General features: G+C 41.4%; 1 protein-coding gene across 3 annotated transcripts in view; it reads left to right on the top strand.

Annotated features, from left to right (window-relative positions):
* The window catches only part of GALNT9 (polypeptide N-acetylgalactosaminyltransferase 9), a 273,921-nt gene that overhangs the window by 240,923 nt on the left and 7,584 nt on the right, over window positions 1–25,414 (top strand). For all 3 annotated transcript variants that reach the window (XM_056341904.1, XM_056341895.1, XM_056341910.1), the window contains 4 exons: window positions 10,266–10,451; window positions 13,847–13,984; window positions 16,657–16,752; window positions 24,908–25,075. In XM_056341904.1, coding sequence (XP_056197879.1) covers window positions 10,266–10,451; window positions 13,847–13,984; window positions 16,657–16,752; window positions 24,908–25,075 — 588 coding nt within the window. The remainder of the gene's footprint in view (window positions 1–10,265; window positions 10,452–13,846; window positions 13,985–16,656; window positions 16,753–24,907; window positions 25,076–25,414) is intronic.

The raw sequence follows: 25,414 nt of genomic DNA on the forward strand, positions 1-25,414 counted from the left end.
TTAACAGTTACAGTACAAACAGTGTCTGTGCAGATGGATTTGCAGAAATGACTGACAGCAGTTCTATTGATTCGGGGAACAGTTGAGTAAATTTGTAAGACAGAAAATTATTCTTGTGAAATGCGTTCTTAAAGAATGTGTTATGAGAAGCATTTGTCTGGGACAATTACCAAACTAAATTAGAGATACCAAATTGCATTTACTTTTATTCAAGGAAAAATGATTGGGGCTTGCAAAACCCAGCATGCCTCTAGACCAGGAGAAGATATCTGCAGCCTCTTTCAGACTTGAGAATTCAGAGAGAGTAATCTCTAGTCTGTGAAGTTTAAGGGTATGCCTCAAAGCAGTCTCTTTTCTGTGCCTGTAGCTTACATGATAGTAGCTGTTAACATCTCCTGGAGCATTTTGAGGTGCCAATATTCATTCATTTGCTAAGAAAAACAGGTCTTTGAAAATGAAAAGCTTGTCCTTAGATGGGCTGTCTTTTCTCCCTGTCACCATTCCTGGATGCTTCCACTCCTGGCAGACCCTCATGCCATCCCTAAGCAATGATGTGAATGAGGTTGATGGTAGAGAAAGGGTGCTTGTCTGCACCCAAGGTCAGCGATATAGACCATACCAGCCTTGCCTGTACACCGTGCTTGCCTGCTTTGCAGCCATGTGAGTGCTAGGAGCTCGGGACTGGGAATGAGGAGCAGGCTCCAGAGCCCAGTGATGGAAGTCTGGTATCTGCATAAGCTCTTGTACAATTTGAGTTAAAACCTGGCTGTGTTTTGCCATCATTTCAGCCTCATGCTTGACTCCTGCTGTGTTATGCTTGGCTGTGAAGCCTTCTCACCAGCTCCTCAGGAAACAGTCTTACCAGAGTGGGTGGGCATTGACCAGTATCACTGCAGTTATAGATGAGCTTTCCTAGCGGCAAACAAGAATTCCTGACTACCTCGGTTTGGAGTGACATTTTAGTCTTTCCATCCCAGTTAATGCACATTTGAAACCCACAGGTCACACACGGCCGATGCGGTGTTGCACAGCGCAGCTAGCCTAGGCGTCACCAGCTTGCTCTTCTTTCTCTGAAGGTTTCATCCCCCATCACCAAGGCGTTTCAGAGAGTCTGGAATTTTCCTTGCAGAAAGGAACACACAAAATAATGACCTTCTTCCCTAGACATGCTTTTTTCAAAGGTGCAATAGCATTTGTAGAAAATCTTGCAAAATACAGGTTTATGGAGATCGGATTAGTGGTTAAAGTCTGTGGGACATTTTTAATATTTTAAATCCAATCTTCTCCCTCCCGTAGCACCTAGTCTATTCATTTATTGGACTCAGTTCTTTACACACAAAGTTTATCTTTACAGCAAGATAGCAGTTGCTGAGTGAGTTTCTCTAGAACATGTTTCAATTTCTTCACACTTATCTCGTTTCTTCTGCTAAGAGGGTTAACAGGAGAGTTTTATCTTCTCACTATTGTCACATCTGAGATCTTAGCTAGCTTGGGGTTCTTTGTAACCTCTAAGAAATATGTGAAGGGCAACCTTCACATTTTCTACTGAAGAGTCACCAGAGAAATTTAAAAAACATGTATCAATTGAGTGTCTCATTGCAAGAACATTATGGCCCCACTGCCTTTTTTGTCTGAAAGCAATTAATCCGTAAATATTAGAAAACCCCAAGGGAACAAAACTAAGAGGTCAAACTCCAATCAATTCTAACATATTTTAAGGGCTAATAAAGTATCTATGAAATTGTTTTAAAGGTGCCATTTTGAATCTGCCTGGAAACCTTACACTGGAGGACCACTAGAGGATCTAACAATACGCCCTTGTGTAGTAGTTTTGGGAAAAGCACCTAGCTTCCAAGTATTCATTGCTGGGGCAACAGAAATATTAATAATAGGTAATACCAGTGCCAAACATATACTAAAGATTCATATGACTGTCTGCTCTATCCTCCATATCTATGATTCTGTCCTCAAATTAAGTTCATGCTGCATCAGATGGAAAAAAATCCATGAGGAGAGCCCCAGGTGAAATTCAGCCCTCCAAATTCAATAGTCCATGAACACAGCGTGTGTTCCCAGCCCCACAGGGCAGCAAGACTAGGAGGGGCTAGGAATTTACACACCTACGTTAGTAAGACTATCCTAGTGTCAGAATTGGCATTTACGTGTGAGATTGTGGCATGCTCCCTATATATCTGCTATTAGCAGATTATTTATAAACTGCTGTTAGCGGAGTTGAAACCACAATGGCAGGGATGGGGACAGAGATAGTGTCATCAGTCAAGCAGGGACCCTGTTGGGTCCCGTAACTTGCAGGCATTGGTCAGCTAGTTATCCTGAAATCATCAACAAACATATGATCTGTGGGTCTGGAGATGTGATTTCTTCCTTTTTTTCAAATCTTTTCTTGGCAGCTAAAAGTCTTTCTGATGTAGGCTGTTTTGTCCCAGCATGGAAAGATTTTTGCACTCTGTAAGTGCACCATTAAATAGCACAGGCTATTTTGAGAAATAAGAGTTAGGACTTTTTTAAACCATAATTATGGTTGCCTTTAAAGCTGATGATAAAAATGTAGTTGATGAACAAAATGAGACCACGTGATTGATTTTTCCATATGATGTGTTTGATTATGACAGCTCCCTAGTTTCTAACAGCTTCCTATGCGAAGTGAAAAGCAGAAGAGAGTGCTTTCTCTAGCACATCTGATTACATGTGACTCTCTAGTCAGCACAGAGACTGTGTGGAAGAAAGAATACCCATAAAACCCCATTAGAAAGAAAGGATATGTCAGGCTATAAATTACTTTGAAAAATCAGTTTTCAGTGAACTATGTAAGCTGTCAATATTGGAGATGCAAGAACCGTAAGTGTGCTACATTCATGCAAATTTTTTGCTTCTAGAGTGGGCACCGTTAGAGTTCCACACCCATTAAGGACTGGGGGGTAACTGGAGAGCTCCTGTGTTTCGGATGGGAAAGGATCCTTTCATGTTTCAAATTTACCTGGAAGAATCCCTTCTGATTCAGACCTTGTTGGTCCGTGGCTGGCTGGAAGGAGAGGCTGAAACTACAGCATTGTCTTCCATGCATGTTTTTAATGTTAAGAGTTCTCCTCGTGTTTGATTTTCTGCATAGGAATTTTCCTGTAACTTTGCTGTAGGCATGGACTTTATTTTGCACAGTGGTGTTAAAAGAGCTGAGAAGGGCCCAGTGGTGCCTGCTGTGGTGAATTTACTGCCTGGGTTCTGTGTCGTCCTGCCCTTCAGGTGTTGCACCTTTTGCCAGAAAGTACTTAGACCTTTTTCACCTTGAGGAAACACCGTTTAATCACCCTGTCAGATCCCATCATTTGGATGGTCTGTTGCAGTAATTTACGACGCCTTTATCTCAGGCCATGTGCACTCTGTGCAGGGCTGTGAGCCCACTGCCCCCTTACAGAGTGAGGGGCAGGGGCTTGAGGCTTTTGCAGCTGATAAATTAAAACAAAAAGACTTCTGTGGAAAAGGCTGTGCTTTGGTAAAATTTCTAAATGAGAACTAATAACTTTTTTGAGGTTGTTAAAAGATAGTATTTTGCTGGTTTTGTGACAAAGGTTTGGGGTTTCAGTTTTAACTGACTTTTCAGACTGAAATATGCTTATGTTAAAAAAGCTTTTAACACCAAACAGATCTTCTGAAAATCATCAGTGATTCAGTTTAAGCAAAACACTTTGGGGGTAACTTTTTGGGGGGAGAACAATAGAGGTGACAAAAAGCTGTGTTTCAACTAGTAAAAACATTTAAGATTGATGTTATTCTTGACAATTTAGGTCAGGAAAAATTCTGAAACAGTTGGAAACCCTTTCATGATAGGAGAATCTTTTCCAGTCCTGCCGTAGGTGTGTGTGGGTAGTCCAGAAGACATCTGTCTTTGGTAGACTTTGCTTTGAAAATCGAAGAAAACCAGAGATCCCTGAATTTTAAGAATTCCCATGCTGGGACATCATAAAGCAGGGATATCTGAACTGCTTTAAAAACTCCTCCGTCTCTTCTGTTGCCTTTGCACAGAGAAGAAAGTCTGAAATCTGAAAGGCTACTTCTATGAAGTGCTGCTTATATGGAGTTCAGAACTGTTTTTATAAAACATCAGAGCCCAGTTCTAGCAAAAGAGTTTTGTTTCAGAATGTGCTGAACATCCACCTCCGAAGTGCTGCCTCTGGCAGAAGCCGCTGCAGAAATGCCAGGTAACGTGCTCTGCTGGGCACATTGGAAATGAGGGAACCCTGCTGCCACACGCGTGTTTTGAAGCTGATTCTTCCTGCTTTCTTACTGCTGGAAGTTGTAGACAGCGATTATTCCTGTCAGCAAAGGACCACTGAAATTTCCCCCAGTTCTTGGGAAGAGCTACTAAGCACGAAGCTGCTGCGACACAACTGCAGGTTGTACAGTAACAGTCCCTGCTGGCACCAACTCCAGAGAACTTCTAATTATGAAAAATGGGCCCCAAATCTCAAATTACTGCAAATTTCATTAATGGCTTGATTTTTCTGTTTTCTTAGAGAGCAGGACTAATCCCACCTCTCTTTTGGAAAAGTGGCCCAGTGGTTACTCAGCTGGTTTTAAGAGGTGGAGGCCAATGTGTTGCAAATGCCTGGTTCGCTCAGTGTGGGAGCTGCTTTGGCATCCGTGAACTTGCAGTGTTGAGGCCAACGGACAGAACTGAGTGTCTGTTAAAAGAGGCTGTGAAATTGTTAGCAAAGGGTAATTATTTGGAAGCAAATCACACACACAGAGAAGTCTCCTTTCTGCTATTTGTGGTCTTGATTATCTCATCTCTCCAACTGTTTGAACCAAATGTATTTAATGGAAAAAATAGTTGCAACAGAGAGTCTGAAACTCTTATTTTTCTCTCTCACTGAGCACTGAGGTGTTTAAACTGTGAAATTCACAGCAGGATACAAAGCTCTTAAGGATCATGATCTTTCTTTCCCATCTAAGTTTTCCAAGTTGAGTTAACTGTCTCCTCAGCTGTGCCTTCATACCAAAGCCTTTTTTATTTTTACGTACAGGTTTTGTTTTTACTGAGATCATATGTACCAAATTAAATAACCCTGTACAGTCGACTTAGTGTACGCAATAATGACATACATTAACTTATGAAGCTTTGTGTTTGGAGTTTTTGACTGAATGAATATAATGATGAAAAATCTCTAGTATTAGTGACTTGTAGACTGCAGGCAACCCCTTCACTCACATGCCTAAAACATGGAAAAGAATGGCCACACAATGCTGGAATTTCATTACCATTTTTGGCATGAATCTCTCAACTCATTAGTCAATAAACATATATTTTGGAAAAAAACAGAAGGCTGGCGGTAATGTGGGTGCTTTTCCATTTACAGAGCACAGAGTCTATGGAGTGCAGAGCGCTGCTGGTGACAGCGTGAGCCCCGTGGGAGCTGCAGCTACCCCACTGCAAAAGGCTCGCCTGGGTGTTAAATCCCATGATGGTTTTTGAGCTCTGACATTCGCTCAGCAGGACATGATGCTATTGGAAATAAGTCTTACCTGCAGAGCTGGAGACCATGTCAGCAATGTTCTCTCTATATATATTGCCATGACTTGGGAATTTATTAGCCCAGCAGTCCAGCCAGCATTACATCCTGCTTCAGCAGTCACCAGGCTTGTTGTTTAACTTTTTTTCTTTAAGATAAGAAACTGTTCTTTCACCAAAAGGGCCAATTGGATTGATGGCATTTTTCATTTCACTTTGCTTTGCCTCCTTTCCTCTCTCCCAAAATGCCTGGATTTTGATCACAAGTGTTGTTTTTTTTCTTTTTGAAACTGTACTTCCAAATAATTTCATTCAAAAAAGACAGTTCTCTTAAAACCTGTTCTGGATCTTTTTTAGGAAACAAATATTTTTTAAAAAATCCTACTAAAAATGGTAGCTTGTACCTTCAGCAACAAGTACCTGTGGGAAAATGTGTTTCCCCAGAAAATTTCTTTGTGCTTGGCAAGAGTTAAAGCATAGTAGTTTATTAGCCTTTCTCAGTCACGTACCCAAGCTGTATTGCGAGAACTTTGGGGATGCACAGTTTAGATTGTGGTGGACAAAACACTGTTGCGTCTCAGTTTTCCTTTGATGCCTAGAATATAATGTTTGATTGACTACTGTGTAACAAATGGTAAACGCTTTTCTGCAGGTCAGCCATATCTTAGGTGTACAGAAATAGCTAATAATTAGTGCCAGTAAATCATTGTAGCGCAAACCGTGAACATTACCATTCAGTTTGTAATTTACCACTGATGTGGGTACTTGTTCTTCTGTAATACTGGATATGTCTGCTTATAGAAAAGTTGATTGAGATAATTAGCAGTAAAAATGCTAAGGTAAGACAGCTATGGTAACATTTATATTGCTATAAATTTTGTTTATAGCAGCCTAAAGAGCAACAGTGAAATTATAAATTAACTACAATTAGCAAATAAATTGAGTGTCTCTTGGAATTACTTGATCACGTCTAAAATGTTGCACAGTGTGACGCTTGCGGAGGCAAAGCCAAGTGGCTGGGCTGTGGCAGCTGCACCCAGCTGAGGCACGCACGGATCTGAAGCCTGTTTGCTTCTCTGCTGCTGCTCACAGGCTGGAGCTACCCCATGCCCAGCCCCGGGCATCCTTGCAGCCCATACCCACCTTGCCTTCAGGGGGGCTGGGCTGTTGCCCCACCATACAGGTTTGATGAATGCATGCTGTGATGCCAGCAACAAGGTTTGCTACTGGGGATTCTCCTCTCCATGGGAAAAAGAAGGCTGTGTGTGCTTTTTCAGCGACGTACACCCTTGTAGGGAGAAGCTCGGAGAGACTGTTCCGCTTCCACGTTCTCAGTAAATGAACCTTGAAACGCACATTTAATATTGGCAACTCAGTCTGAGAGGAGTAACTTGGGCTGGAAATGTGTTGTTATCCCGGAAGATGAGTCATAGATATCAAAGTCATTTTCCTCTGAGTGCCTGAAATGCGTCAGTTTGGAGGGACCTGGGCATCATTTTATGCTTACAGGCAGTAATAGTTTACTTCCCATAGTAAGGCCTTTTCAGAACTCTTGCTTGATAAATGCTATACAGATGCCTGTAATTATTTTTCTGATACAGTTTCATAGCGCGATATAGAAAGAAATGGGTTGTTTACTACTGTTAAGAAGAGTCATTAAATATAGGGTTTTGGCTGAAAAGAGGAGGAGCATCAGCCAGTTTCAGGAGCAGCCACTGACTCACCTCTGTCTGTTCCATGCAGTTAAATTTTCCTCATTCTTTCAGCCTTTGTTGTGTTTCAGAGACTTCTCCTAGTTGGAGGCAGACAGGCAACGTTTTTCTGAATCCCGCGTGTCTTCTTCCAGTTCTGTGTCCAGCAGGGAGAAGGTGCTGCTGAACCTTCCCATCCTCTTCACTCAGACACAAGTCTTGAGTATTCACCTAAACCTCACGACCGCTCTTACCTAGCGGGACCTTGGCTAGTTTGAGGTGCACCTGTGTGGTTGTACTAGTGAAATGCTTTCGTTTTGTGTAAGTTTAAGTAATCATTGGGGTGGAAAAGGGAGAGGACAAGAGTTTCACTCAGGTACTTGGCAGTGCACTGAAAAGGTGTGGGGATACAGAGTCGTGTCTGTGCTCCACCGAGCAGTAACTGATCCTTACGAAGTGAAACAAGCCTTGTCTGGCCTGAAAAGTGACCTGTAGTCAAGCAGCAGTGGCATTTATTTGGGATACGGAGAAGTGGTGGCGTGCTGATGTACGCCATGGCTATCTAACTGCCTCCTCGCCCCATGCGCTGTATGTCCAGCTCTGGGGCTGGAAATCCCATCCTTATCCTGGGAAACATCCCTCACTGGTGTTGAAAGTTATGTATTCCCAGAAAAACAAGTAATCTGGGGTAAATCGGCATCTTACTAGGAAGAACTATTTCCTTTCCTCCTTCCCCTGCATTTTTTTCTCTCTGAAGGGCAAAATGGGGCTGGGGGGTAGGGGAAGAGGGGCCGCTGTAGGTGAGGCAGCCTGGCTGGCTGCAGGGGCACTCACACCACGGCACAAGTTTGCGCTGGCGCTGAGCACCACCGGTCCTGGCTCCCGAGGCTGCTGCTGCCTGGCTTTGTTGGGTTTGCTTCGTAGGCAGGTGTCTGAGTTCCCTGCAGATTTCATCTGGGGAGAATTTATCACTGACAAATAACTGTTTGTGTTGAATTATCAGATGGGCTAAACTGTTTTCTTTAATGTTGCAGTTTAGTAGCTCTTTCTTTTCGGGTTTGCATGAGCACTGGCATTTGACGGAAATAAATCTGTCACTCAAAGAATGTATTTGCCCCTGCTACCAAAATATATAAATAAAAATTACAAGGTCATTAGCCATATCAAGAGAAACAAAAATGTGCTCTGCATTAAATAGCTGACTTCCAGAATGGGTTGGGCGAACAGCAGTATACTAAAGTGTGTATACTAAAGCAGTATACTAAAGTGTACTATTCATTTCCCCTTCTTATCATGAAAATCAATTGATTCCTTTCTTTTCTGTAGCACTTCCCCTTTGCACTGGAAACCCTCAGCATATGTCTGTCCAAATTTACAAGCAGCCTGTTTTTCAGTGTATCTCATTTGTCAAATGTAAATTCCAGTGGCCAGTGATTTACTACAGAACTGTTTGGAAAGCAGCAAATAAATATTACCTTAAAAAGTATTAAAAAAAAAAAAAAAGCCAGACTGGAGGAGAAGACTTTATCTGCCACTTCCCAAGCAATTTATCTTTGTCCCTGAGAAGGCAGGTTAGGTGGAGAACTGCCCCAGTATTGTTCTGGAGTACATCTTGTCTAGAAAATGAGCTCTTATGCTCAGTAAAAGGCAACCTTGGAAAGCAATGGATTATTGCTTACATTGTAATAACTTTTCTTTTTTTCAGCTATAGTACTAGGTGCAGACCTGAAGGAACTTAAACTCATAAGCTTCACTCCCCCTGCGTCACTCCAAATCTCAGTGATTCAGAGAGACAAGTTCTCTATTTCCCACCACGGAGTTCAGACAGTAAATGATCAACAGGAAAAAAATTGCACAGTATGGGTACAGAGGTGTTGGGGAAGGCTGGGTGATACAGTCTCCACTCGGACCCTTTTATCCACTTTCATCACCTCGGGGGTGGAGAAGTAAGTGGTCATTTCTTGCTTCTTATGTGACTGAGCTGCAGGTAAAGGTATATGAATAGTTGCACCAGAGGTTCCTCCTTTCCTCGCTGCCTGGCAGGTATTCAGCTGCGAGGACATAGGAGCACTGGGGAGAAATGCATCTGCCGTGCTCACAGCCACTGCCGAGTGTAGCAGTAACCCCCGCCACTAAAAAAGCACACCCTTTGTTAATGGCCAGACTCACCGAGACATCCTGTGCTAATACTTGTGTCTTTATTCCTGGGTAACATTTCCGTGGGATGTCCTGTACTGACCAGGTAAGTCACTGCTTGTTTCTTACTGATGAAGTAAGGTGTGTTTGTGAAGGGGAGAATTTGCTGCGCTGAAAATCAGTGAAGCCTGTGGAGGCTAGATTAGGAAAAGAAAAGAATAATTGACTGACTTACAATCAAAGTCTAAGTTTCCATAATGAGAAAATAAATGTGTTTCCATACCTTTTGTTCTGTTGGTGTTGTGCATGTGGGTAATTTTGTTTCCTTCTATTTCCCAAAGGCAATGTTCAAATCCCCACATAAAAGGCTCTGGTGCGGAATAGGTCATCTGAGATGCTTACGTACAGTAAACTTGGATCATAATTTTCTGGCAGTCACATTTAAGCTATTAAAAGTTTCTTAGCTGATTTGGAGAGCTGATGCAGCAGGCTTCATGTATACATGCCAAACACAGCCAGATGATACGATTGATTTTTGTTGAGGCTTCAGTAACAAGCACTAGGTTGAATTAGTCTCTGTGATAGAGGTTACCACCTTATAATTTGTCTTCTCCCTAATGGTTCCAAGAATAGTGATGTTATGGGGAAGGACTTGCATATTTATGGCATCTAAACTTAGGTACCTTACACAGCCAGCTGCATTAACCTCAGGCTCATCTAGAGTCAATGTACAGAGAGAGGGTGTCACCCCCAGAGCAGGTACATTGCACGGCAGTTCTCCGTTGTTCGACAGTACCCATCTCTGACTAGGGAACATTCTTCCTACAACGTCTGAAAAGAAGCAGTTTGATCACCTTAAAAGGAAAAGAAAAAAAAATATGATGGCATTGTTTTTCCCCCAACTCTCCCAGGTCTGGCAGTGTGGAGGAAGCATGGAGGTGTTGCCCTGCTCTCGCGTGGCACATATCGAACGCACAAAGAAACCCTACAACAACGACATCGATTACTATGCAAAGCGCAATGCCCTGCGGGCCGCTGAGGTCTGGATGGATGACTTCAAGTCACATGTTTACATGGCATGGAACATCCCCATGGCAGTAAGTGTGGGTCATGCTCTCCTGAACAGAGGCAGAAACATGGATGGCTGTTCCTGGTTAGCTCTTTGAGATGGAAGGTGTCCCTACAGTTGTACAAAGTGGGCTAAGCTCGTGGAGAAGGGTGCTTTGGGCTGGCGCATGCTTAGTACGGAGGGTTCTGCCATATAAACTTGCTTCCTCAGTGGAAGTTTTGTTGCGCACTCAGGAGCGGTGACACAGATTTATAATGTAACTGGAGCACAATGTTTCAGGTTTATGTACTTCCTCAGAAGAAGTTGTTAATTTGGGATGCCATTAAACTTTGAGGAGTTCATATGCTACAGTGGTAAGGACTACAGAAATGGCCATAAATAAGTATCATCATGAGACTCAGTAGACCTCACCAGCATAAAACCCAAAGTATACGATAAAAGAACCATGCATTAACTGGCTTTATTGTCTACAGGCTGAGTGTTGCCATGTGGACATGTTCTGCTTCTTACTGTGCATAGGAATTGCAGATGGCATGTGGGGGTCTCTAGGAATGCATGTAATATAAATATTAGATAAACTGTGGGTTCAATTTATCGCTTTATTCTGTAAGGATATCGCATGCTACATCTCCACTGAGCATAATTCTTGGAGAGAGGAGATGTATGTTATATCCCAGTCAGGTGGAGGCTGACTGCTGCTGTGTTCTTTAGTGGTATTTACATCCAAATGATTCCTGTGAAGGGGCACAGGGAGAGCAGCTGAGGGGAAATGTACTCCAATGTAGGTAATGATGGTTTAGTTAACCCTTATACGCAGGGGTTGTCCAGAACTGGTTGAAGCAAATGGAAACAGGAATGTTGCTATCATAATGGGAAAATATGCCAGCCCAGCAGTATCTTTGTGAATATTCAGGTATGACCTAGGTCCTTTAAAGTCAAGGGAGTCTTGTCAAAGACTTCGTCAGATTTAGACTGAGTCCTAAACACCTGCTTGTACTTTGATACCTCAGTAATGTATCAAAACCCATTTTTGTTCATTCCTGTTGTATTTTTGAAAATGCATATACCTAAAGGAGCAATATTTCATTCTTCTCCATGTGATGTCTGAATGTCAGATGTTCGCGCATGTCTGAATCTCACCTAGTGCTGTTCAGTATTGGACACTCTGTGCAAGGTCCCCATGAAGATGTGTTTTGGTCACTTCTTTTGGCATGAGAGGTAATTGCAGAGAACTATTTTGCCTTAACCAAAGGCAATACTGCATAACTTTTCCCACACAAGATTTCCATGGTAGCAGGAGGAAGACAAAGCAGTGCCCATCTAAGTTTCTAGGGGCATTTTAGCCCTGTCTGCATCCGTTTGATAAAATCGTCAGTTTCACACAGGAGATGAAAAAGTAACCTTGGTAAATTTGTTTGCTTGATGCTGTCTGCAAATGAATTCTGAGAAAAGACAAGATATTTAAATAAGCACTTACACCAAAACATGATTTCCCTTAATCTCTCTGAGATTACTTATTGATGTAGTTTTCCACACTGAGCTATACAGCAGTACTTTATAAAAAGCAGGCACATCTACATTAAGAGACATAAAATCAGCAGAAGTACTGAACATTGAAATTTTCTTTCCGTAAAATAAATTGATTGATAAAATGTGCATCATAAAAATAACCCCATTAGCTGTCAGGAGAAGGAAGCTACTGTTAGTGTTCGCAGACTGACTCCGCTGTAGTATTCAGCTAAGTACTGTACTGTTACAAGCCGTAAGGAAAACCTTCTCCAGAGATCTAGAAACCTTGCTGCCTGGTCAAAAAGAGTATGTCCACAGTCTAAATTCTGTGGACACCTCATCCTTGTACCATCACCTGTAACCCACCCATGATGACCGCAGCTAATACAGAAGCAAGCACAGCATTTTCATAGCTGCTCAATTTGCTGCTCTTGCATTCAGTGGGAATGGCACAGCAACAGGCACTGTATTGCTTCATTTTAGAACAGGGAAGAGAGGAGGTAAGTAAAATATGTGTTTTCTCCCTCACCAAAACCTGTCCAATTTAGCCCTTTCATAACTCACACCGTGTTTTTCACAACTCACTCCTGAGTTACTGAGGGTCTGTGCATAACATATATCTCTATCAGCAGATGATCTGCAGACACATCTGCAAGAACATACTCCTATAACCTCCAGCAGTAGGTCAGCATAGATCTGTGTTAGCAACCATATGCCCCTGCTTATGATCTACTCCTCAACAATTTTGGTGATAAAGGAATCATACATTGAATGATTTATTGTACTGAGTGCCTCTGAAAATTGCTCTCCTTCCATGCAGCCTGAAGTAGTACGTAAATTAATGTTTATTTGAATGGCTGCTGCATAGAGAGCTCGTGACAGTGAGCATCAGCAAGCAACAGTGAGCACAGCAAACTCAGTGGCAAGCAGAAAAACCTGTTCAGTATTACACTTGTGTTCTCTCCACAGCTGTCTGTTGGGGATTCTAATAAACCCTGAGCTAAGTTTTCCTGCAGCCCTGTAACCTTGCTTTAGGCGTAATTTGTAAAATGCACAGAAACCTTTCTGGGGGAAACGTACAAGGCACTTAAGACAGCTCCATGCAGTAATCTCTCCAGTTTCAGTCCATTTGATTCATACAGTGTCAGAAAAGATTTTTAGATGAGGTAACTCTTGCTGTCTTAATGTTGAACTGTGGTGATTTATAATGGCTTAAATCAACAGACACTAACTCAGGACCTGGTGTTTTTTGAGTGACTGGGTTTGAGCATATTGATTTGAATCTTCCGGCCTGTGTTTTTTATGGGATTTGTATTCAAACATGAACTAAATTCTGAAGTAGAATTATAAAGAAGGTTTTGAGTGTAACTGCATTTTATAGCTCAAATCTGCAAATGAGCTCCAGTTCCAGGAAAAACTGAATGTTGGTCTATGCAAATGTTTAATGGAGCTTAATGACTTTTTAAGCAGCTCTGCTTTGAGGTTTTAACAGATCTGTTCTGATCTCATTTACATTAGTGAATACCCAAGGCTGTTGCTAGAGTAAACCATGCTCAAGCTGCCATATCTTAGATAAGAATTACCACCTAAACTCCTAACAAATCTGAAAGCAAAGGAGATCAGGTTTGATTGCAAACATTTAGAATTGCTGTAAGTAGCAACATTCTTATTGAATTCTTATTATTTTGATTTATGATTGTGTTTTGCTTGTTATCCTTCTTTTTCCACTGACTTTCATTAATATTTATTGTCTGCTCCCAATAGCAGCTGTTTGATGAGCTGCTACTTACAAAAGAGAAAGAAGAGAGGGAAATACAGCTTGGTATACAAAATGGACTCCAATTTGATTTCCACAAAGAAAACAACCATAAAGTCAATGCAGTGAGATTTCATTGTTCTTTTTCTGCTTTGTAGAACCCTGGAGTTGACTTTGGAGATGTTTCTGAAAGAATAGCTCTACGACAGCGACTGCAGTGCCGGAGTTTTAAGTGGTACTTGGAGAACGTCTATCCTGAAATGAGGATTTATAATAATACAGTCACTTATGGAGAGGTACTGTACCTCTTTGAAAATATATCATGGCTGCATTAGATCAGCCCTTTCATCTTAGCGGTGGGTATCGGGGTGTACAGAGCAATTTCAAGTCAGCACAGCAGTAGCAACATAAATGTCCTCCCCTGCTTTTAACCAACACTGAGAAGCGTGGCTTTGAGAAGCACTGTCCCTCTTACTGGAATATATCAGAGGAAATAATTCTCATTAATGATGATACTCAACCTTCTTGGCTTTCATTTTAAAATGGAACAGCTCTAAGAACATAAATTTGAGGCAATTGTTTTCACAAATAGGATGCCACAGGGGTCATTAAGAAAACATTAGTAGTCAAGAGAGATAAGATAATTACAGTTAATGAGAACAGTTGAGTTAGAATCATTTTTAGGTAAAGAACCGCCCTGTTTTTTGGTGCTTTGCCGAACTATTTGAAGGATTATGTTTACTTTATTAATTCAGTTTTGCAGTCCTCCTTGTTCAGGATAAAAAGCAACATATCCTTGTTCAGATTATGAGGCGAGGCTACCATTTGGCAGGTCTTTATCTCAGCTGAAAGAGAGGAAAAACAATATTGCTGCTTTGTGCTTAATTCTGTATTTTCATTCTCACTTGTGTACCAGTATTGAGTAAGACCCTGGAACACCTACTTGGAGACAGCTGACTGGAGAGGTTACTTAACCCTAATAAAACGCTGGATCTAAATGTGTTAGAAATGTGTGGATGTTTTGGTTCACCTCAGCTATCTGGATCATTTCTTTCTCTTCTGTGAACCAATCAAAACTCCCACATGTGCCTGACCCCGCTCTTCAAAGAAGTCAGCCACCCTTATGTAACTCTAAATCTATATCATGTGCCTGTAATATAAGGACGGCTGCCACTTATGACTGTGAACTGGGGCCAAGTTCTAGGAGCTCTCCTGCTGCATAATGTTTTTAAGATTCTGTTTTAATTGTCTACTTGAACTACAATTACATCCAAAGGCAATATATTTTCACACAAGACAACTAAATGGACATTCTTCCTTTCTGTTCTATTTGATTGACTTCATATAAAAATAAGTCAGGCACTTCAGAAGTTGATACAAAGTGCAAGTTTTATTGCGCAATATCACTTTGCATCCTAATATAACTATCCCTGGCAGTGACTGAGGAAAGACATTTAGTAAATTCAACGGGAGCTATTAGTAACTGTCAGCTCTGAGAAGGCTGTTAACCGCAAAGAACGTTGGCAGAACTGCCAGTGTTGTGTCAATTATACCAGACAGTTAGCAAGCTGGGCTCCAAAAAGAAGTTTGTTTCTGTTGAGTGGTTGCATGGAAGGTTCTTCAGTCAAAGAAGAAGTTTAATGGTGTAAGTATCCAATTCATTAAAATTTATAATAAAATGGAGCCACTCAAGCTATTTAGCTATATAAACTGGCATAGTTCCTTTTCAGTCTTACATGCCCATAATGAAAAAACTAGAGGCTTCATCCTAAATGACATCAAGCTTGTTATTAAATACTTACTCTTCTGGTTATTTTCCTGGAGGAAAAGATGTCTGGAGTTTAGTGAGTTTAAAGGAAAATAAATGTATTGAGTAGATGTGAAACAGATTGAAACAGTAGTAAAAATATATTTCCTAGTGACTCAATTCATGTTTTTTAAAGCCATGTCATAAAGCTGTCTTAGTCTTCTTCAGCCTTTATAGTACCCAAGTCATAAAATGAGCCTCCTGAAATGTAACTGTTGGTGAGCCCCCTTATCCGATCGGATTCCCTGTTGTGCTCATACACTATGCTATGAAGGATTATTTACTGGTGTTTCTGACACATGGTGGAGCAGCTATTTCTATATTATAGGGGTGGCCAGACAAATATTTCACAGTCTAAACCAAAACTGACCTGCTGACTGTTTCAAGATGTCCCTTTAAAAAACTTCCTGTTTAAGATACCTGTAAAATTGGTCTATGTCCAAAATGTGTGTAAGGCTTCTAGCCTGAAGAGAAAGGCAGGCCTGAAATCTCAGACGAGCTCCAGCCCAGCGTCATAGACTTGCAAAGTCATCTTGTCTGGGGAGGCACGTGAATGTTTTATTTCACTGGATCTATGAATCCACACTTTAAATATTTCAAAAGCCCTCCAACACTGCTTATCATTGCTGTATCCTTTCACAATGATGTGCCGCACGTCACCTCTGTACATAACTATATATTATATTCTCAATTCAGATAATTTTTCACATGCTTTTTTTCTTTTATATAAGCAATAGGAGTAAACAAAAGGGTGCCACATCCAACACCAATCCTGGGTAGTTCCTATACCGTTTGTTAAGGTCAACATTCTCAACATATAGGGTCAAAATTTATATTTACAAAAGGGTAATTTGGAGTAAAATTTGGCCTGGGTTTCTTATTGTGGATTTCATGGAATTTTGATCTTTAAGTAATTGCTGAAAATAGAACTCTGACCCAAGGTCTGTAAAGACAGCAGGTTGTCCAAATAATGTCTTTTCCTGGAGCATATTCACTATAGGCATTGTGTCATATCTGGAGAACAAGCATGTGTTTCTCAGGGGATGGTTTTGCATGCTGGTTGTTTCAGTAGCTGTAGTGCAGCTAAGATTTAGCTAGATTGGCCATGCATCATACTGGTTAACTTCTAATATAACTGGTTTCTTTCCGATGCGACTATAGGTGCGTAACAGCAAAGCTAGCGGCTACTGCCTGGATCAGGGAGCCGAAGAGGATGACAAAGCAATCCTTTACCCATGCCATGGAATGTCCTCTCAGGTAAATGGTTAAAATCCCATAATTAATGAGAAACCTTTAACGTAAAGAATTTTCAGAAGAAACAAAGAGTCATTTGGTGCATTTGAGTTGTTTAGCAGTATATTCCTGAGTTGCAAAGGAAAACATCTGGCTTTACTCTGGTCTTTTTGGGTGCCTTTTCCAAGGCTGTTCAGTACATGAATCTATACATTGAAGATGCCAGTTAGGGAAACAAAAGAATCGTGGTAACTTCTTTTAATAACAGAGAAATCCACTGAAGATTAACGAATTTCTACACTTTGCATAAGTGAGCAGCTCTTCTCGTTATGACTTGAATTACTGTAGGAATAGCACCTCTTTAAATTAACTTTTCATTGCTCCAGTAGGCTCCTATGCAGAAATGATTTAGCAAGATGCTGATGTGATTCCCCAAGTAGGCAAAAAGTTAAGCACATATTTAACATCAACTTCAAAGGGAATTAAGAATCTTTTAAGTTAATAATTTTCTAAAATATAAGATTTCTTTTTTGTCAGTCTCTGTGCATATTATTATTTTCTTACAGATATCTGAAGATTGTTAAATGACTTTTTTTTCCCTTCCATGCTCATAGTGATGTTACTTGTTTTTTAAATATGAGTTAGATATTATTTAAATCCAGGACTTGAGCTTCTTCTGAAATGTAATTCTAGTCTCTTTTGAAGTACCATCTGAATCAAAACTCTGTTAATGAACATTCTCATGCGTAAATAAACTCTGACCTTATCACAGGCCTCAGATAATTAAGTTCAGTCATACGCACATTGATTTGGAGTTCTGGCTCATACATCACCATGGAGGCATAACAAAGTGTCGCAAAATATAAATATTACCTGTTGTGCCTAATTGCAAGCTGGTGAAGAGTCATACCTTATTAGCGCAAAGTGAGATAGACAGTAATTCATAGTGACAAAACGTCCACCTTTGGCAGGATCATTGTGGAACATTTGAGTGACACTTTCCTAGTAGAGGCAGAAGCAACAGCCTTTGAGTAAAGTAACAAAATAGTGTTGCTTAATTACATGTAAATGAGCTTTTTGGAAGACTCTAGTTAGAGATGTCAAGGCGCTTAGGGAGAGTTCAGTCTCTTGCTCCATTCTAATTCTGACCAGAAAGTTGCATATTTAAGTCCTTCCAAACAGTCCCTTTGCAACACCTAGTCTTCTAGCATTGTGCTAGCATTGAGAAGAATAATGAAATAAATGGTTCTGGCTGTAATTTATTTTGCAGTTTAAGTCCTTAACTTCTTGTTTGCCTCCTTGACTCCTGTTCCATAGAATATACTTTGACTTCCAGAAGAACAGAACAGGTGAAGGGTGTAAGTTACTGTGAATTTGTTTGAAGGGAAGCACAATGTGCCCAGCTTCTCCAGACTGACGTAACTTTTGGGGCATGAGGTAGCTCACCTCTCAGCATCAGCTCTGACCAATTTTTTCCTTTAAGGAACAGGTCATGTTGCTTTTAGTAAGATGCACATACATTCCCTAGTAGATGATGCCTTTTGAATTGTGGGCCCTAGACTAGACACTGGGCAGCTCTTCTCAGGTGTAAATAACAATGTGCAAAGTATTTACTGCCCAAGAGGTTGAAGCTGGATAGTGACCAGTTAAATCTCTTCTGTCTCACTTCTGCTACAGGTCTTCAGTATCTCATCTACTTGAATTTTCTGGAAAAGACTGAAAAGCTGTTTTTAGACTTTAAGTTACAGCCACAAGCTAGACCCCTTTTGTTACTAGCACTGTAGAAACACATAAAAAGAGAAAGTTGCTCTTCTCAAACTCTTAAAATCCAAAGCAGCCCCTCTGTGTGAGAATTATAAAAGTATGGGAAAGGCAAAAATTAATCTACCAAATCATCATGCAGTACTTTCCATTTCCCTTTTTTTCTTAAAAAAAAAAAAGGGGGGGGGGCGGAACAAGCAGAAGGCAGAGGTGATGTTTTATCTAAGCCAAGTATTTCATAGACAAGCATGGGTTGGATCCACTCAAATGCAGCCAAGTTAATTAATGATTACACAGCTGGAAAACTTCTACCATCTCACCACAATTTACAAAATTAATTCAGTATGAGGACCACAGCTGCACAAACGCTAATCAAGGATATTCAAGCACATAGCATGAAAGGTGTTGACAGCAAGTGTTTTAATATATTAAATAAACACTTTTAAAGCCCCTCTTCTAATCAGCCTGGGTGAGTATAGTTGTCTGTTATGTTTAGCTTGCAGTTTCTGACATTTTTCATCTCGAGCATAGGGCATAAAATACCCCTACTGAGCTGATATTTGGGTTAGTTGTACGTGCCTACTGAATATAAATGAGTATAAACATGGATGTGCCCTGCTGGTGTGAAAGCCTCTTGCTATTCAGCTACAGCCTTGTTTGGTTTTCATACTTTGCTATTCTGACAAGAAAATCACCAGTGGTTTTAGTGTACATGTGGTTCCACTGAAACCAACAAAAGTCAGTCAAGTGTTTAAAGAAAGCAGAGTTAAGGGTAAAATCACTGTTCATCTGTGATAAAATGTTCTTTTCCTCTACTTCTTACCCTTCTATTTCTCTTACACATTGCACAACTCTGAATGGTGTTGTCCTGCATGACCAGTGAAAAATAAAACCGCTCCACTTGTTAATGATCCATGAACAAAATGCCTTTCCCTACGTGTGTTCTCAAGATCAGTTTTTAGCATGATAAATCACATTTTCAATGACATCACCGTTCAAATTTCTTTATTCAAACAGGGACAAGCTCTTTTACAGGTGCTCCGGAATGCATTCAGCCTGAGTTTACATCAGTTTAGCTTATTGAATTTGACTTGAGCTAAGTCAGGGTAAGCTAACAGTCAGGAATATCCAGACAAGGTTTTGCATCAGTCTAAGTCGATTTCAAAACTCGTTTCACAGAAAAGCAGTGTGCTTTGCATGTCTTCGTTGGCTCTGAAGTTTGCATCTAATCCCTTTCAGGAAAAAAGGTTTGCAAATACTGCTGGGAGGAACAGTCCCAGGGCTAGTGACAATTCAGAAACAAAGGAATAGACGGGGGTCTTGAACAGCCTTGCCTCTTTGTGTGGCCTCTCTTGTTCAATCACCTGTAAAGGCCATTGGCTATATATAGTAGTACATAATACTCTTTTGTTGTAAAACAAATTTTAAAAATGGGTGGGATGGGAATGGATACAGCCTGCCAAAAGTGGTATGTGTTGTGCTTCTTAGAATGGTTGCAGGACACGCAGGTTTTGAGCTGTCTGTGAGCACTTAACACAGCCTCAGTGGAAATATTCGCTGTCTCAGTGTCTGTCTTGAATGCTGAGATGTGGAGCTGATTATATGGTATGTGAAAGCAGAGGAGAACTTAATAAAATGGCACCCTGGGATAGAAAGGCCCCAGAAAACAGCTTCCTTCTCCACCTGCCTTTCTTCCCTTTCACACCGAGAGAAAGAGGAGGTGCTGCAGCTGGGAAAGGAGAACTCCCTTCGCCTTGAGATCAAGCAGAAAGAAGCGAGATCTCAACGTTTGGATTCCTGGAGCTTGCAGCTAGGCAAACAGATGGCGTAAGAAGAGATGAAAGGCTTTTCTTAAACTGTTCCTTGAGTGCAGATACTTAACGTTTTCCTTGGAAGAGCTATGGCTTTCCAGAGTTGCACACCAGGTAGCAGGTCTGATTGCTCAGAGCAGGGAGGATGAAAAGGTAGTTTGTTCTCCTGCAGGAAGCAGTGGGTGAGATTCTGTTAACAAATCTGGAAGTTTGGTAACTTGTGATCCGTTTGTCTTGCGGTGACAAGTGTTCTGGGGGCTTAAGGTGTTTTGGATTCCCATATAGCTTGCTGTTTCAGTCTCTGTGTCGGCTGACAGCTTACCTTAACCTGCAGGGCTGAAGGATTATTAAAGATTTCCTTTTGCTTGGAGAACAAGAGTGAGTGAGAGGGATTAAATTTAGTGTGGAAAGCTACCAGACCCATCTGTGTAACTGTTTTCTACAAACAGTTATCTGTTGTTACTTTGTGGGGTTTTTTTGCAGTTGACTTGAAATTAGCAGGAATGGATTTTCTGAAGTCAAACCCTTCAGTTAAAAGCTGGCATTTACTTATCACATTGCTGCTGCTGGAGGATCACCTCCCATAGGCAGCACCGCTCACTGTTCTTGAACCAGATATGGTGGCTTTGATAAACAACCTTTGACATCTTTTCCATTCTGCTCAGATTTCTGAATGTTGACGGGAAAACTATCCTGTGTTACCATAGGTACAGCAGATAGTATCAGGATTAGATCTTGGAGTATTTAATGGAGCACTTAGCTTCAGTGTCATTTATGTGGATCCTGCAGCTCTTCTCAGATAAAAGAGAAAAGCTGAGCAAAGGTCCATCCTCATGTGATGTGTAAAACCGTGTTTGTGTTCTGCAGCTTGCAGTGGGAGTATGTGGGTACCTAAGCCTCTCAGCCCATCAAGACTTGCACAGACTTTTTTAATGAATGGGTTTGAACACTCCTTAATAAAGGGAACTTTGTCACTTGATTTTGGCTGGCTGACCCTGGGAATGGATTTGGCATGGTGTGTAATGCCCACAGTTCTAATGCAAATTCAGAGGTTGTTTCTTTTTTGGTATGGTAGTGGCACTTAAGATACAGCAGGTATATTTTTTCACTATTCCATTGACTCTGTATCCCAGTTCCTGGTTTCTAGTCTACAGTAATAAGCAACTTATTTAATGCTTATTTTATTTTCATAGTTTATGTTGTCTCTAGGAAGTTATCATATGAAGTCTTTGGAGGAAGATGTTATTAATCATGTAGTAGTTTCTTGAACCTTAACTTCTGGCCTGATTTTGCAGAAGCAAGCACTAAAGCTTTACTGTGTAGTGTGGTCTGAACTGAGATAATTTCTTGTTATTGGGGGGTTTTTTTGGAATTTAATTTCATTGTAGGATAAGCCTAAGCTTTTATGACTGTTGGAACTCTTGAGAGAAAGTAGATTCAGGAAAACTAAGCCCATGATGTTCCATTTGTTTCATCATTGTAGAGATAGCAGTTCCCTGCACCAAGCTGTGTCTGACTGAGCTGTCACACAACCACCACTTTCAGTATTGGAGGTAGTTTATAACAGAAGCAGAAGATATACTAACTCTAAGGCCTAAGCAGAAATGGTACTTTCTGCTTTGACAGGCTTCTATATAACAAGGTCTTTCCCAAGCGCACAGCTACTGTTAGATGCAGAGCATGTGCAATTCTGGCTATTGGTGTTCTAAAGACAAAGAGTATTTTAGACCATTCTAATATTGGCGCAGAAAATGTTACTCATCTTAAACCGCAGGGAAAATTGATCCTATACTACAGAGCAGGTAGCCTCCTATAAATAGCCCCTTATAAACAGGGGTTCTGATTATCTAGATAAGGCAAAACTAACCAGATTGCTAAGGTGGTATTTTGGGACCTGGAGAGATATGACAAGAACTGCAAGATAAACACATTTCTCAGTCAGTGTAAGGTTCAGCTGTGCCTGCAGTTCACCTGAACTATGCTGAGTGCCCATTGGATTTGAGAAGTGTGAAATACAGAAGATTTACTGTAAAAAAAAAAAAAAAAAAAACCAAAACAAAACCAACCCAAAACCAAAAAAAACCAAAACAAAAAAACCACAGAAGAGTGTGTTTGGGTTCCGTTCCCCTCCCTCCTCCTCCTTTATGTAGGGGCGGGGGAAAGGAAGTTAATTTGTTTGAGCTGGCAATCCATTTATATTTTGAATCACTTTGCTTGCTTGACCTTCTTTTGCATATGTCCCCCATACCCTTATAGTGAAAGGAGAAAAAAAAGTCTTGATTTGGTGTGTGCAGACAGTGCCTCGATGATGATATTGCTCATACCAAGCTGCATCCTCATGTGGCTATCCCTCTGCTCGCTCTGATGTAGGCTCTGTCCTAACTCTGTGCTTCACATGGTTGCTCTGAACAGAAGTGGCAGGTGGGAAAATGAACACACATTTTGTTAAAGGGTGTCTGGTCTGGGACTGAGTAGACCATGCTCTCTTTACCACCAGCAAGATATGTTTATTTACAGTATGATTCTTCTGAGTTTAAAAGGGATGATGGTAGAAAGCTAGACTTTAATTCAAGGGGTTTTGATTGACTCTTAACGGTATCTCATGCACTGGTCAGTAGCATCCAATAAGTGGCAGGCACTTCTGACCTTCCTTCCCTCCCTTGTTAAGTAATTTCAGCCATATAACAGCGATAAGACCAGACAGGCAGTGAATTCCCTGGGTTATAATTGCATTTCTTTGGTGGCTCAGATCTTCACCCTGCAGCACCCAAGCCATGTAGCTGACTCCATTTTGCAGTCTCTTGGCACCTGGGTGCTGCACTCGACTACTTCTAGGGTAAGAGGGGCAAAATGCTATGCTGGTGTCATGACTGTAGATTTAAACACAGAAGTGAGAAGTAGATACATCTGATTTGACTTATTGGCCTGCTGCCAAATTAACATCGTGCACTTTTGCTTTAATGTGCATTGACATTAGCCTCAATAGGCTCTCCCTCAACTGTGCAGGAAGTAGCAGTAATTAAGAGGATTACTTACTAATTTTTGCAACTTATAAATGAGGACTCCATTGCTATCATAGTTGTCTCAGCGCAATGTGATATAGAGTGAGCTGACAGAGCCTCTTCTCCCTCTAAATGAGCATCCTAAGGCCACCCTTAAGGCTTTGAGGCTTTATTTGAATACAGATTGAAACAGATCACGGTAGAGGAAAAACAGATCTGGAAAAGGCAGAATAAAGAGTTTGAGATCGACGTTCTTTCCTCAAGACTCTGTTCTTCAGGCCTGCTGTCATCCAGGCAGTGGCTTCTTGGGTTGCAAGAAACCTTTCAAGGTCCCCAGTGCATCCCCAGGAAAAGCTTTTTTCCCCTCCAGCGTGCCGGGACGAAGGCTGGTGCCTGCTGCCTGCTCTCCCGGGAGCCCGCGGGCTCAGTGCTGGCTGTTTGCCCTCCACGCGTGCTGTGCGGGAGGCCGTGCCGTGCCATGCCAGCCAGCTCCCAGCGCTCCCGGAAGCAGTGGCAGCCTCCTCCCCGACACAACGCCTAGCAATGTGAGAAGGCAACCGGGCAGCCGCCTTCTGCTTGCAGCAAAAGGCTGCGAACACAGCAAAAGTTCTCTTCATCACAGATTTGTATTCTGATTTTGTAATTCTGACAATTAATCTTGACCAACAAGAGCCATCCACAGATATTCTTTATCTCGTTAAATATTTTCTCTTGGTCCAATATTAATGTAATAAAATATATTCTGGCACACTGAGATTACAAGAGGCCAATTTCTTTACCTCACCTTCTACATGAGGATTTTTTTTCTTTGAGGGCCATTTTATTGTGAATGACTTGAGGCAAGTGAAATCACCACTTAGAACAGAAGAAACGCTAAAAAAAAAAATTACACTCCTGTAAAAATCAACATGAATAGTTGTGCCTGCTTAAGTATATTTTTTTAAATTAATAAATCCTCTAAAATAATGGGCCCTCACCTGAAGCCTCTAATTACAGCCAGTAGCATTTACCACATCACTAAACTGCAGAACAGCTAAGCCTCACACAAAACTGAAACATCCAAGTGTGATTCTTTGTTATGTAAGCCTGAAGCATGTGTTAGCAAATTTGCTGCTATTTCCTTCGTGATTTCCTTTTTCCTCTCATATTTTTGGGTACTGGTTGCATGGTTGGATTTTTTCAGTAACATTTATTTACAAAACCTAATTAGACTTGTTGCTATCAGTAGCCTCTAACAGAGCTCTAAGAACACACTGCGCGGCAAATTGACATTGTGTCCTTGTTAAATTAACTCCTGCTGAGTGGGTATGATTTACATATTGATTATTTCACTTTCTTGATTGCCCTTTTGCAGTGAAATAGAGGGTAGGGAATGGTGGGGAGCAGAGGTGTGAAAAAGGGAATATTGTGTCCTACGAGTTTCCCAAGCTTCGCCCTTGATCAGCATGTGCCAGAGCGGGAAGGTCCCAGTGCGCAGCGGGACGAAGGGCTCCTTGCCCACGCCAGGGCAGAAGCTGGCAGGGAAGGCAGCTGCCGGGGGGCCTTGTGCCCACCGCCAGGGCCTGCAGCCGCCGTCACAGCCCTCCCTCTCCTTCCATTCCCCAGCTCGTCCGCTACAGCTCCGAGGGTGTCCTGCAGCTGGGGCCGCTGGGCTCCACCGCCTTCCTGCCTGACTCCAAATGCCTCGTTGACGACGGAAAGGGCAGGACGCCAACTCTGAAGAAGTGTGAGGATGTCCTGAGGCCAGCACAGAGGTTCTGGGATTTCACACAGGTATGGAAGAGCTCAGAGAGCCTTGCAGAGATAACTCGGAGAGGAATGCTGCTCTAGAGGATGTTTAATGAAAAAACAGGAGACCTGGAGAGGACTATTCTAGGAATCCCCTCTTGTGCCTTCTAGGAATAGTCAGATGTGTTTTCCTTAGGTCATGTGCTATCCAGGAATTTTCCTATGTTATTACTAGGAATTTTGGGGTATGCTTTTAGTTATCCTTTCTTGGAACATTCTCAATTTCTGTAGTGATTGTCAAGAACATCCTTGCCAATTTTTTTCAGTGTCTAGGAGCTTTTGTTTCTAGAAATTTTCTAGTATTTTTCTATTTCTTTTTTTTCT

The sequence above is a fragment of the Falco biarmicus genome, chromosome 1, assembly GCF_023638135.1.
Source record: "Falco biarmicus isolate bFalBia1 chromosome 1, bFalBia1.pri, whole genome shotgun sequence".
In the NCBI taxonomy this organism is placed as follows: Eukaryota; Metazoa; Chordata; class Aves; order Falconiformes; family Falconidae; genus Falco; species Falco biarmicus.